This window comes from Rhinatrema bivittatum, unplaced genomic scaffold, assembly GCF_901001135.1.
Source record: "Rhinatrema bivittatum unplaced genomic scaffold, aRhiBiv1.1, whole genome shotgun sequence".
NCBI lineage: Eukaryota > Metazoa > Chordata > Amphibia > Gymnophiona > Rhinatrematidae > Rhinatrema > Rhinatrema bivittatum.
The window spans coordinates 244,952-257,497 of record NW_021820692.1 but is presented as its reverse complement, the minus strand read 5'-3'; the positions used below and the strand labels follow the sequence as shown (position 1 = coordinate 257,497).

The following is a 12,546-nucleotide window of genomic DNA, read 5'->3' as shown; positions in this document are numbered from 1 at the left end:
CATTACAGGAGGACCTTGCAAGACTGGAAGATTGGGCATCCAAATGGCAGATGAAATTTAATGTGGACAAGTGCAAGGTGTTGCATATAGGGAAAAATAACCCTTGCTGTAGTTACACGATGTTAGGTTCCATATTAGGAGCTACCACCCAGGAAAAAGATCTAGGTGTCATAGTGGATAATACTTTAAAACCGTCGGCTCAGTGTGCTGCAGCAGTCAAAAAAGCAAACAGAATGTTAGGAATTATTAGGAAGAGAATGGTTAATAAAACGGAAAATGTCATAATGCCTCTATATTGCTCCATGGTGAGACCACACCTTGAATACTGTGTACAATTCTGGTCGCCGCATCTCAAAAAAGATATAGTTGTGATGGAGAAGGTACAGAGAAGGGCAACCAAAATGATAAAGGGGGTGGAACAGCTCCCCTATGAGGAAAGACTGAAGAGGTTAGGGCTGTTCAGCTTGGCTGAGGGGGGATATGATAGAGGTTTTAAGATCCTGAGAGGTCTTGCACGAGTAGATGTGACTCGGTTATTTATACTTTCGAATAATAGAAGGACTAGGGGGCATTCCATGAAGTTAGCAAGTAGCACATTTAAGACTAATCTGAGAAAATTCTTTTTCACTCAATGCACAATAAAGCTCTGGAATTTGTTGCCAGAGGATGTGGTTAGTGCAGTTAGTGTAGCTGGGTTCAAAAAAGGTTTGGATAAGTTCTTGGAGGAGAATCCATTAATGGCTATTAATCAATTATACTTAGGGAATAGCCACTGCTATTAATTGCATCAGTAGCATGGGATCTTCTTAGTGTTTGGGTAATTGCCAGGTTCTTGTGGCCTGGTTTGGCCTCTGTTGGAAACAGGATGCTGGGCTTGATGGACCCTTGGTCTGACCCAGCATGGCAATTTCTTATCTTCTTAAGTGCGAAAATAGTCAAAAATTGGCTTTCGTTCAAATCTGCTGTTAGCTTCGAGGAGCGCCCTCTACTCCTGGTGCTGTTTGAAAGGGTAAAATAGCTGTCGTCGCCCCCCCCCCCCCCCCCCTGTCTATTTGACTGTGCAGGCCTCCAACCCAAGCAGGGCCATAAGAACATTTTGGCTGCCGCGGAGGGCGTGGCGGGGCACAGGGAAGGAGGCCCAGGTGGTATGGAGCTAGGGGGGTGCGCTGACTGCAGGGCTGCCAGGTGAGGATGCCGCTTCCTGGAGCTCCCAACCACGATGCCAGCAAGGTCTGCAGAGCCGGGAGGGACGCAGGAGGTAGAACTCCAGACCCCCAAGCCTGAGCTGCTCGCCCTGGATTAGGCGAGCAGGGGGGGGGGGTGCTTTTACCTAGCCCTGGAGAAAGGCAGAAATATTATTATTGCCCCCATCTGCCACACCCCTGCGCCCTTGGAAACCCCCTTCCCCAGCCTTTGGGATCGCCGAAAGGGGGCCAGCCGGGGTCCACCCCCCCTCTCCCGCCAACGAGGCCCAGGGTCTGCCTGGGGACCCCCCCCCCCCTGTGCATGACTCTCTGTTTCCTGCCTTGCGTGGCGCGTCAGGGGCGGATTGCAGCCAGGGCCCGAGCCCTGTACCCCCAGGCAGCGAAGGGCGAGGTTGCGGGGGAGCGGCAGTGGGATCTGAGCCCTGGCTTCTCTGCTTCTCAGCCCCCCCCCTGTCATGCATCTGGCCCTGGTTGCAAGCCTCTTTATTGAGACCCCCTCCTCTGCATCTCGGCCTGGGTACCTGCCCCACCCCCTGGGTACCTGCCCCCCCCCTGGGTACCTGCCCCCCCCCCCCTGCATGCCCCTAAGCCCTGGCTGCTCCCTTCCCCAGTAATTCCTGCCTGCAGAGCAGCGAGGCCCAGACCTGACAGTCAGAAAGCTGCTTCCCCTACCTGTGCCAGGATGGCTGCTGGCTGCTCCCCTCCGCTGTAATCCCTGGAAGAAGGGGAGCGAAGGGAACACCCTGGGGGTACCACCCCCCCTCCTCCCAGGCCTCCAGCTGCCCCCCGGGCTCTGCCCTCTGTCACTGGACCGGCACAAGAGGGATCCTGAGCTGAGCCAGCCCTGCAGCTCCCAGTGCAGCCTCTCTCTCTCTCTCTCTTTGTCTCTCCTCCCCGCTTCTGAATGAATGGATGGACACCCCCCCCCCCCCCCCCCCTGTGCTGAGCAGGAATGCTGGGTAATCCTGGCAGGGAGGAGAGGAGGGAGGGGAGGAGAGCCTGGGCCCACCCAGGGGGAGGGTCACACGGGGAAATCCCTGCTGGGAAGGAGAGAGGAGAGCTGACCCTGGGGACAGGCAAGAGAGGAGACCCTGGGGGAGAGAGGGGAGAGCCTGGGGGGGCGGGGAGACTGAGGTGGGAGGAGATTGGGGGAGGGAGGAGACTGAGGTGGGAGGAGATTAGGGGGGGGGGGAGAGCCGGGAGATGGAGGCGAGTAACCCACATGCAGGGAGGAGAGGAGGAGAGATCCCGGGGTGGGTGCAGGGTGGCCGGCTCCGGTTATGGGGGTCCGAGCTGTTTCTCCAGGTTTTCCTCGCCCCCCTAGCCCTTAAGCCTTGCGATTACCCCCAACCCCCCCCCAAAATACCCCAACTGCACCGGCAGGGCAGCACCGGAGCGCAGGACACGGGGGATGCGTTTCCTCCCGCGCTGCGCAAAATACAAAAGAGATCGGAGCTGCAGAGAGGAAAATCCCACAAAGGAAGGAGCAGGGAAAGCGCCGCCACCTGGAAGGGAGTCCCGCTCCCATCCCGGGATCCGCTCCCGGTTTTCCTTCCTGCAGGACAGAGAGGGGAAGCCCCTGGGAGACAGCGCGAGGCAGCAAACCCTGCAGGTCCACATCACTGGGGTGGGGGCAGGGTTGATTGGGGGAGGGGGGGGTCGTTTCTTCCAGGCAGGGGGGGGGGGGGGTGTCCGATGCCCCGTAGCCCCCGATTCCGCCGCAAACAAACGGGGCTTTTTGTGAGGGAGGGAGGGGCCGGGATCTCCGTGCGCGCGCCAGGCAGGCGTTAGCAGCTGAGCGATAAATGTGCCTGAGCGCGCTATCCCGTCCACTCCGCGGCGCACGCGCGTTAAATAGGCGCTAATCCTCCCCTATTGCAGAGTTAGTGCATCGCGTCGGCCCCTTTGGATGTTAAGAAGTTGCAGAAAAAAAGGGGGGGTGGTGTCGGGGTGACCTGGGCAGGAACGGCCATTCTAGGACTTTAACGCGAAATCTGCGACCCCCCTGCCGCGTGACTTTACCGCTGCAACGAATGGCGGGTAAGCAACAAAAAAAAAAATCCAGCCTAGTCAGCTTCGAAAGCCCCGTCCCTTACCTGGGCGAACTGGTCGACGAACTGGCGAAACTGGTCATTGCGTCGGCGCGCGCACGTCTACTAAAAATCCCACCCCACCCCCACTTACGCGATAGGGCCGGCATTCGCGCGCGCATGTCGTGAAATGGCCGCATCATTTGGCGCGAGCCAGAGTGTGCGCGCGCCCCCGCGGGGCCGTTGGAAAGTTACCGTCGCGGAGCACGCGCGCAGTGGAGCGCAGGCGTTTCGGCAGCGCCCGAGCCACGTGTACCGTAATAAAAATGACGCACAAAGGGGTAGATTTTATAAAAGTACCCCCGCGCGTAGATTTTGTTCGCGCACCAGGCGCAAACAAAAGTACGGCGGATTTTAATGGATACGCGCGTGGTCGCACGTACCCTTTAAAATCCGGGCTCGGCGCGCGCAGGGCTGCCCAAAATCGGCGGCCTGCGCGCGCCGAGCCGCGCAGCCTGCCTCCGTTCCCTCCAAGGCCACTTCCAAATCGGTCGCGGCCTCGGAGGGAACTTTCCTTCCACCCACCCCCACCCCCGCTCCTTCCCCTCCCTTCCCCTACTTAACCCACTCCCCAGCCCTATCTAAACCCCCGCCCCCCTACCTTTGTTTTAAAAGTTACGCCGGCGCCGGCCAGCGCGCAATTCCCCGGCCCGGGAGCTGTTTCGGAGGCCTCGGCCATGCTCCTGAAACGCCCCCGGGGCCGGAACCAGGCCCGCGGCCCCGCCCCCGAATGACGCGCCGCTGCAACACCCCCCCCCCCCCCGATTCGCCCCCGACACGCCCCCCCCCCAGGAAAGCCCCGGGACTTACGCGCGTCCCGGGGCTTGCGCGGGCCGCCAAGCCCATGCAAGATAGGCTCGACGCGTGCGGGGAGGGGGTTTGGGGTAGGTTTTCGGGGGTTACGCGTGTAACCCTTTGAAAATCTACCCCAAAATGAGAAGGGAAATAATAGTCATTTCTGGGTGGGCCATGGAGGGGGTCATGCAATACACAAATTAAGGGGATCACGCTAGCGAGGAGGCGCGCTAGGGTCGCTTGGACGACATTAACGCCACCTTGCTAATGCGACCCCCGCCGCTGCGGCTGCCGGGGAAACTCGGCGTCGGTTTTCACAGCCGGCCATCTGCCGAGTGTTTTATTTTTATTTTTTTACTTGAAAAACACGAAGTTATGGCTTATCTAAGTCAAATGGATGGAGACTAAATGTTAAATATGCTTCTCATTTATGTATTGGACTCCCTATTTCTTCTAATATACACAGATCAGGAAGTTAGTGTTATATGTTAAATGATGGAGAAGCAATGGAAGATTTCCTAATCCTGTATCTGATATTCTTGAACTTATGTTCTGTAGAATTTGTAAAGCTTAATAAAATATTAATTAAAAAAAAAAATAATAATAAAATGCCATAGAAATGCAATTTATAAGTCATGTATTATCTTTGACACTTACCTGCGCTCAGCTATCAATGCCTGCTCCGTTGGGGCTTCATCTTCACGGCGTGGATGCCGCATGCTGCCTGGCTCTCCTGTGGCTTGGAGCCGCCTCCGGTCTGCCCTTTCTTAATGCGGCTGGACGCCACCACAGGCCTCAGCTCCTCCTTCCTTCCTCCGGAGTCCTCCTAGGCGTGGGCGCGCGCCTCTTTTCCTCTTTTAAAGGGCCAGCAGCAGGAAGCACTCAACAGCCCCACCGGATGAGGTCTTCACAGCACTTCCTGGACCAGCCCTATATAAAGGCCCTGCTTCAGTTCCTCAGGGCCTTTGAATCGGATTCCATGGTCGTCCATGTCTTCTCTTCTCCGGTCAAGGTCTTCCGTGATCTGCTCCTGACCAGATGACTTCATGTTCCATGTTCTTCGTTTTCCTGATGTTCTCCGTCTGATATTCTGGGTCTCGTCCCTCATCGGACCTTCTTTGTGGTATATTCCAGTCTTCAGGCTCCTTTTCCAGAAGTCCTGATGTTCCTCGTCCATATCTGATGTCCCTGATGTCCTAGTTGTCCTCGTGTCCAGAGATACCAGTCTTCTGTGTACCCAATGTCCTTCGTCCAGTCCTTCCTGATGAATCCATGAGCAGCCTTGCCATCCGCCGGACTTCGTCTTCAGCCGACCTTCTTAGGAGTAAATCCGTCTCAATTAGTGTCCGTCTTCGGGTGACTGGAGTCCCCTTCTGGCTGGATCTTTCTTCATGTGTTGTCTGGATCCTTTCTCCATTCTGCACATGTCCCGCTCTCTGCGTGGTCCGCATCCAGCCTCTCAGGTTGTGTAGGGTGCGCAGTGGGACAGGGTGGTCCATGACCAGTCCTCTATGAGGGACAGTGCTTTCCATGTTCCAAGAATCTCGTCTCATCCAAGTCTCCAGAGTCTCATCTCGTCCAAGTTCCAGGAGTCCTCATCTCCTCCAAGTACTCTGACACTTCTTTGTGTCTTCCAAGTTTCCTGAGTCTTCTGAGTCCTCAATCTGAACTCTCTAAGTATATTGACTCTTTTATTTCTCCCAAGTGTCCGGGGTCTTCTGTGCCAGATCCTTGTCTCTTCGTTTCCAGCCCTCTGCCTCCATTTGACCTCATGCACTCATCGCTCCATAGTGGCGGGCCCGGAAGGGCTACCGAGTGGCCGGAGGGCTACTCTCGAGACCAGCTTTGCATTGCTGGGTCTCAGTGGTACATGTTGGTTCAGCGGAGGGCTGACCCTGCTTCATTCTAGTTCCTGTGTTCCTGCTTCGCCCGTGCCTGTACTCACTCACCTCCCACGGGGTGTGTCTTGGTTCCCCCCTGATTCGCCCCGTGGGCCAAGGGCTCACTATCTCCCAGGAGCAGGGGATCACGCCTCCGCGTCCCTCCTCAGGGCGCGTTCGCAACACCAAGATGGCATTTAGATGGCTTGGAGGCCAAGTGATGGCGTAGGATCCCGGTGGAAAACCTGTGAGCTCTTAAGCCTGTGCATGCTGCTGTTAGAGGATGTGAAGCTGCTGAACTCAGTGCAAACCTTGTGGGTAGAAAGCTTGTCCCGGGCTCATGGAGCCTGTCCAGGGAAAGCGATAACTGCGGAATCGGACCTGGGCTGGATTTCAGTTTTGCCCCCAACTGTGAGCGTCTGCAACTTTGATTGGAGTTCCCTGTTTCTTTATAGCTGTGGCACAACCGAAGTCAGGGACCAGTACGGAGGCACCATTCCCAGGGGTTCCCAACCTGACACCTCGCTCCTTTCAGGTATGCATCTGCAGGCAGGGATTACATTGTCTCTTTTGTATGTTCTTTTCCAAGGATTAATCGTTATCTTTCTCCGCTTCTTCTGGCCTTGTGTCCTTGTTGGCAGCAATCTCTCGGGAATAATGTTTGCTGCCTGTGATGTCGATAGAGGGAGCCTCAATAGACATTACGGCCTTGTTCGTCTCCTTTAGCCTACCTTTTAACTTTGGGTGTTGGATGTACCTTTGTGGTCTTTCCCTTTCCTGGAGCCACCTATCCCTCGCCAATTCTTCAGTCTCCTACTTCCTGGCCTGTCACACCCTGTTCTCCTCCCGGGGCGCAGCCTTACTCGTTCCCTCTTCCCATTGCACTTAGCTGTTTTGACACCTTTGTTCTGGCGCTCCTCGTGCTCGGCCACCTTGCTTGGTAGGTTCCTTTTCTCTTGTTATTTCTCTTGCTGCACCATCTTTCAGCTCTTTTCAGATGTCGGCATTTAGGATTTCTTCCCTTAAGATCTTGAATTTTTCATTCATTGCCTTTTCCATCTTTTCCTTTGATATTTTTGCTTTCTTCCATTTTTTGGCAGGCTCTCTTTGCATGCCCTACACTTTTAAACAGAGGGGTTGTGGCCTAAAAGTAGCTATTTATTATCTTTTTATCTTCAGGTGTCCACTTAATCCTCTTAACTTCTTCATTACCTTCTGTGGTCTATCTTCTGGTACAGCTATTGTCACCTAAAAGGTTTGCATTGTTGCTACCACCGTTATTAGCCCTAGTGCCCAGACTAAGAATGGACACTCTTTACCCTCCCTGGCTTGTTACAAAAGAAAGGCAGATATTTTATGAAATATATTTAAAAAAAAAGGTTATTATCTACCTACCTACAATTCCTTGCAGGACTTAACTACGTTAAAATTAAGTGCAATACGTGTCTCCAACCACCAGACAGTAGCAAGAGGTTAACTTAAAGGAACAGGCTTGTTTATTTTAACTCTATATTTTATTTAGAGAAAATTATAGGTTAAATGTTCAAACACTTAATATTACTCAAATACCCGAAACAGTCCAAGCTTACTGATAAGCAAGAATCCTTCAGTGCTGCGTTTTCTGTGATGAACGGCGGAGTCTCTGTACTGGTGTTGATCTCTCTCTCTCTCTCTGTGTGCATCTGCAGGCCTCCAGTTTCTGTCCGAGCTGGTTTCTGGATCTTGCCGGTAACTTTTTCTTCAGTTGTGTGTGTGGACCTTCTTCAGTCTGAAATTCTTCCTTTTGCATCTCCTCGCTGTGTCTTATTTACTAAAATATTACCATCCGCCTATATCGTATAAACCGTGCTAGGCAATGCACAGCATATAAAATATAAGAATACAGAGCCAATGAAATAAAACAGTAAGATAAAACAAATAAAATCATCCGACCCCCCCCCCCAAAAAAAAAGAAATCTTTACTGCTAGTTGCAACAGCCCATAAACCCTTGATGGTTACCCAAAACCTTGAAAGAGCGATGCATCTTCATTGTGATCTTAACGGTATTCAGCGAGGACTGCAGGGAAGAACGATCCCATGTTGTGCAGTGAACCAATCAGGTAACATTCATGACAGGATTTGCTTTGTTTGGGGGAAGGTTACTGCATCACAGGATCCTTAATTTCTTCAGCCATTTCTTCCCATTCACAGTACAAAATAGTCCTGCATCAGTACAGTAATTCAGAGCAAAACATCACTCATCCAACAGGGGGATGTGCGGCAAGAATGAATTTTTCTTTTTGCTTCTTTTCAAACTTCAGTAGAAGTAGTTGACTGGCTATAATTTGGTCTAGCTATTATTTCTCTCCTATATTTTTAGTACGGATAGACAAGTGAAGTTTCCAGCACACTCAGTACATGTATATGGTTTCTTCCAGGGCAGTGTTCTCTCTTGTGTGGCTCATTTTGTGCCTTGTCAGGTGTGACAGAGAAATGAAGTTTTTACCACATTCTGTACACATAAAAGGTTTCTCTGATGTATGGGTCATTTTGTGCCTTGTCAGGTGTGAGAGATAAATGAAGTTTTTACCACATTCTGTACATTAAAAAGGTTTCTCTCCCGTATGTATTATTTTGTGCCGTTTTAGATACGAATGAAAAATGAACTTTTTATCACATTCGGTGCATGTAAAAGGTTTATCTCCTGTGTGGATCATTTTGTGTTTTTTCAGTTGTGAAAGCTGAGTGAAGCATTTATTACACTCAGTACATGAAAATGGTTTTTCTCCTGTATGGATTCTGTAGTGCAATTTCAGCATCGACAGGCAAGTGAAGCTTTTATTACACTCATTACATGCAAAATGTTTCTTTTCTATATGGATGGTTTTGTGATTTTTAAGATGTGAAATCTGCATGAAGCTTTCATTACAATGAAAACAAGTAAACAATTTATCTCTAGTGTGAATTGTTTTGTGGCTTTTCAGGTAGGAAAGCCGAGCGAAATTTTTATCACACTCTGTGCATTTATACGGTTTTTCTCCTGTATGGGTTCTCCAGTGTTTTTTTAGATCTTCTTTGCGACTGAAACTTTTATTACACTCAGTACATGTAAATGGTTTCTCATCTGTATGAATGATTTGATGAATTTTCAGCTGTGATTTTGATCTAAAGCTTTTGTCACACTCAGGACATGTAAAGGGTTTCTCACCTGTGTGAATAATTTTGTGCCTTTTTAATTGGGAATGTTGAAGGAAGCTGTGATCACATTCAGTACAGGTATATGGTTTCTCTCCTGTATGGATCATTTTGTGCCTTTTTAGTTGAGAAAGTTGAGTGAAGCTGTTACCACATTCAGCACATATAAATGGTCTCTCACCTGTGTGATTCCTTGTATGTATTTTAAGCTTTGCAAGCACAGTAAATCTCTTATCACAATCCGTACATGCAAAAGGTTTCTCTCCTGTGTGGGTTTTTTCATGCAATTTCAGATGCCATAGACGAGTGTAGCTTTTATCACACTCAGAACATGCAAAAACATTCTCTCTTGTATGAATCTTTTCATGTATTTTAAGCTGTGAATGCCACATGAAGCTCTTATTGCACTTCGTACAGAGAAAGGATTCCTTTCCTGTGTGGATACTCCAGTGGCATCTTAAACTTGATTTACTACTCAGACTCTTATTACACTCTGTACATTTGAATGGCTTTTCTCCTTTGTGGATCATTTTGTGCCTTCTCAGGTGTGACAGAGCAACAAATGTTTTATTACACTCACTACATGTGAATGGTTTTTCTCCTTTGTGGAACCTTTGGTGCATTTTTAGATGTGATAGATAAAGGAAACTTTCATTACACTCAGTACATGTAAGCCTCTTTTCTCCTTTATGTATTGTTTGGTGTATTATTAAATCTTTCTTCTGGAGGAAACCTTTCCCACATTCAAAACATGAAAATGGTCTCTCTGCAATGGACATTTTCTGGTTCTTATTTGAGAAAAACTTGCAAGGGTAAAATTCACCCCCTTCCATATATTGCCAGGGTTTCTCTCCCTTGTGGCACTTCTGATGCAAAATTAAATGGAATTTCGGATCAAATCTTTTTCCACACGTGTCACACACACCGGATTTCTTCCCTTTCCCCTCTCTCTGGTGGAAGTCAGAAGTCCTTTGACTCTGCAAGGGCCTCTCTGCTCTCAGGTGTCTCTGGTGCTCAGGGATGTCTGTGACCTCCCGCTTACATGCAGTGACTCCATCCGGTGAGTCTCCTCCAGGATCTCGCTGCATCTTCCTTCTGTTTCTCCTCTCAGTCCCCTGAGACGTATTCGCACAGTCATTTCCCCGTTGTCTCAGAAGCAGTCCTAGTTTCATAGGACATTGTTCTCGACTCTCTTCCCTCATCCCTTCCAGCGTGACCTCATCATCTGCTGGATATAAAAAGAAGATATTAATCAGCCAGCCGACAACATAGTCGCATATCTAAAAGATGTAAAACATGGCCAGATAAGTACCATGTTAACACTTATCCGCCTATCTTACTTAGCCGGATGAGCGGCCGTTTTTCTAACTTATCCATCTAAGCGACAGCAAGGCTGCCGCTCACCCTGAGAAGTCAAAATGTATCCGGGTGTGTGGCGCAATTCAGCTCTGCTTGCGTATTTGCGCTCCTAATTTCAATCGTTCGTACGAGAAGATTTAACTTGCGCTGCATTCGGAGCCAATGTCGGCTTTTGCACTCATACTTACTGGAACTCCGTAATATGCGCGTGAGAAGGAGATGACCAGTCTCGCCAATGAGTCCGCCGGTTTGCCCTGTCTATCTGCAGCCTTTCGGCCTGAATCCCTCCCCCCCCCCCCATGTCACGTTTTCCACTTTCAAGGAGTTTGCGAGTGCTTACGCCTGATACGGAGCAGAAGTCAACGTTCGCAGGTAAGAGACCTGCAGGTTCTCAAGCAGAAACTTACGTGCACACAATGCGGCCCCTGCCTCGCCCTCTGGTCCACCCCTTTTCTCTACGCGCCCAATTCACTCACCCTCCGTGGCACACGCCAGTGCTGCGGCTGTTAAAAATCCCATTGACTTCCTTGAATGTGAAAGGATTAAATTCTCCGCGGAAGCGCAAACTTTTATTTAAAGACTTACAACGGGGAAATGTGGCGGTGGCCATGGTGCAAGAAACGCACCTTAAACGGCGGTATGAACACCTGATGCGCTCCCCACATTATCCTCACCAGTTTTGGGCGGCGAGTTCCAAGAGTTCCCGTTATGCAGGGGTGGGAATTATGTTTTAGAAGGATTTTGCTTTTGAAATGATTAAGTGTGTTCCTGACCTCGAGGGCAGATTTCTCCTGCTTATTATTTTGGTGGCGGGGGAAAAATATACGTTGGTAAATGTGTATGCCCCTAACTCCGGGCAGGCTGCTTTTTTTGCTAAACTGTTTGGTATAATTCAGATTCACCTGGAGGGCCATCTTTTAATGGTGGGGGACTGTAACATTTTGCTTAACCCCAAACTGGACTCCTCTGTGGGCAGGGGCTCTTTCCTCAAGAAGGACAGGAGTAGTTTACTAACTCTCCTTTGTCATTTTCAATTGGAGGATACGTGGCGTTTTTTCCATCCTCACAAAAGGGAATATACATTTTATTCCAATCCCCATAATTTATATACCAGGATTGATTATATCTTTGTGGATAGGGGATTTCTTCAACGAGTGGTCCGTCCCACCGTAGATGTGATTACATGGTCAGACCATGCACCTCTGTGGGTGGACTTAGAGTTTCCCTTATATGACAAGGGACAGAGGTTTTGGAAATTAAATGATGGCCTTCTGGAGGACAAGAGGTTTGTGTCCATATGTCAGCAACGTATTACGGAGTATTTACAACTTAATGAGTCACCGGATATTTCTCCCATAACGATCTGGGACTGTCTGAAGGCAGTTATCCGGGGAGAGCTCATCGCCCGAGCCTCCTTTGTTAGGAAAGCTGAGAATCAGGAACGCGTGGCTCTTCTGCATAAATTAGCGACATTGGAGCAGCAACATAAACTAAAGCCTACTGACTTGGTCCGAGAACAGATTGCTCTCTGCCGCTCCCAGGTGGCCACCTTGGATGCTGCACAGATAGCGTTTAATTTGGAACGGGTGGAGCAAACATATTTTGAAGGGGGTAACAAGGCCGGCAAGCTGTTAGCCAACAGGTTAAAAATGAAGCGAATGCAGAACCTTATTACTAAAATCAAGGATGAGCAGGGTGTCCCTCTTACTTCCAACGAGGATATCCGTTCTCGTTTCCTACGATTTTATGCCACTTTATACCAAAGTAATACCACTATTGAGGGGGCGGACATTGAGGCATTCTTAGGGGATATTTCTCTACCCCGATTATTGGATAGTCAGAGGGCGGCTCTGGATGCTGTTATTACCCCTTTGGAAGTTTCTCTCACCATTAAGCAGCTGAAGGTGAACAAAGCTCCTGGATTGGATGGATTTACAGCCAGGTTCTATCAATGTTTTACAGCAGAGCTCGCGGGCCCTCTGGCCCGGATGTTTAATGCCCTGAGGGCGGAGGGCCACTTAGCTCCTAATTCGAATGTAGCG

The 12,546-nt window shown here is 49.8% G+C and overlaps 1 protein-coding gene across 1 annotated transcript in view; it reads right to left on the bottom strand.

Moving 5' to 3' along the window:
* LOC115081952 (zinc finger protein 721-like) overlaps nt 1–12,546 on the bottom strand; it is a 76,276-nt gene that overhangs the window by 15,819 nt on the left and 47,911 nt on the right. Inside the window, 1 exon segment of the mRNA XM_029586194.1 lies at nt 8,473–10,373. Within this exon segment, the coding sequence (XP_029442054.1) occupies nt 8,473–10,373 (1,901 nt within the window).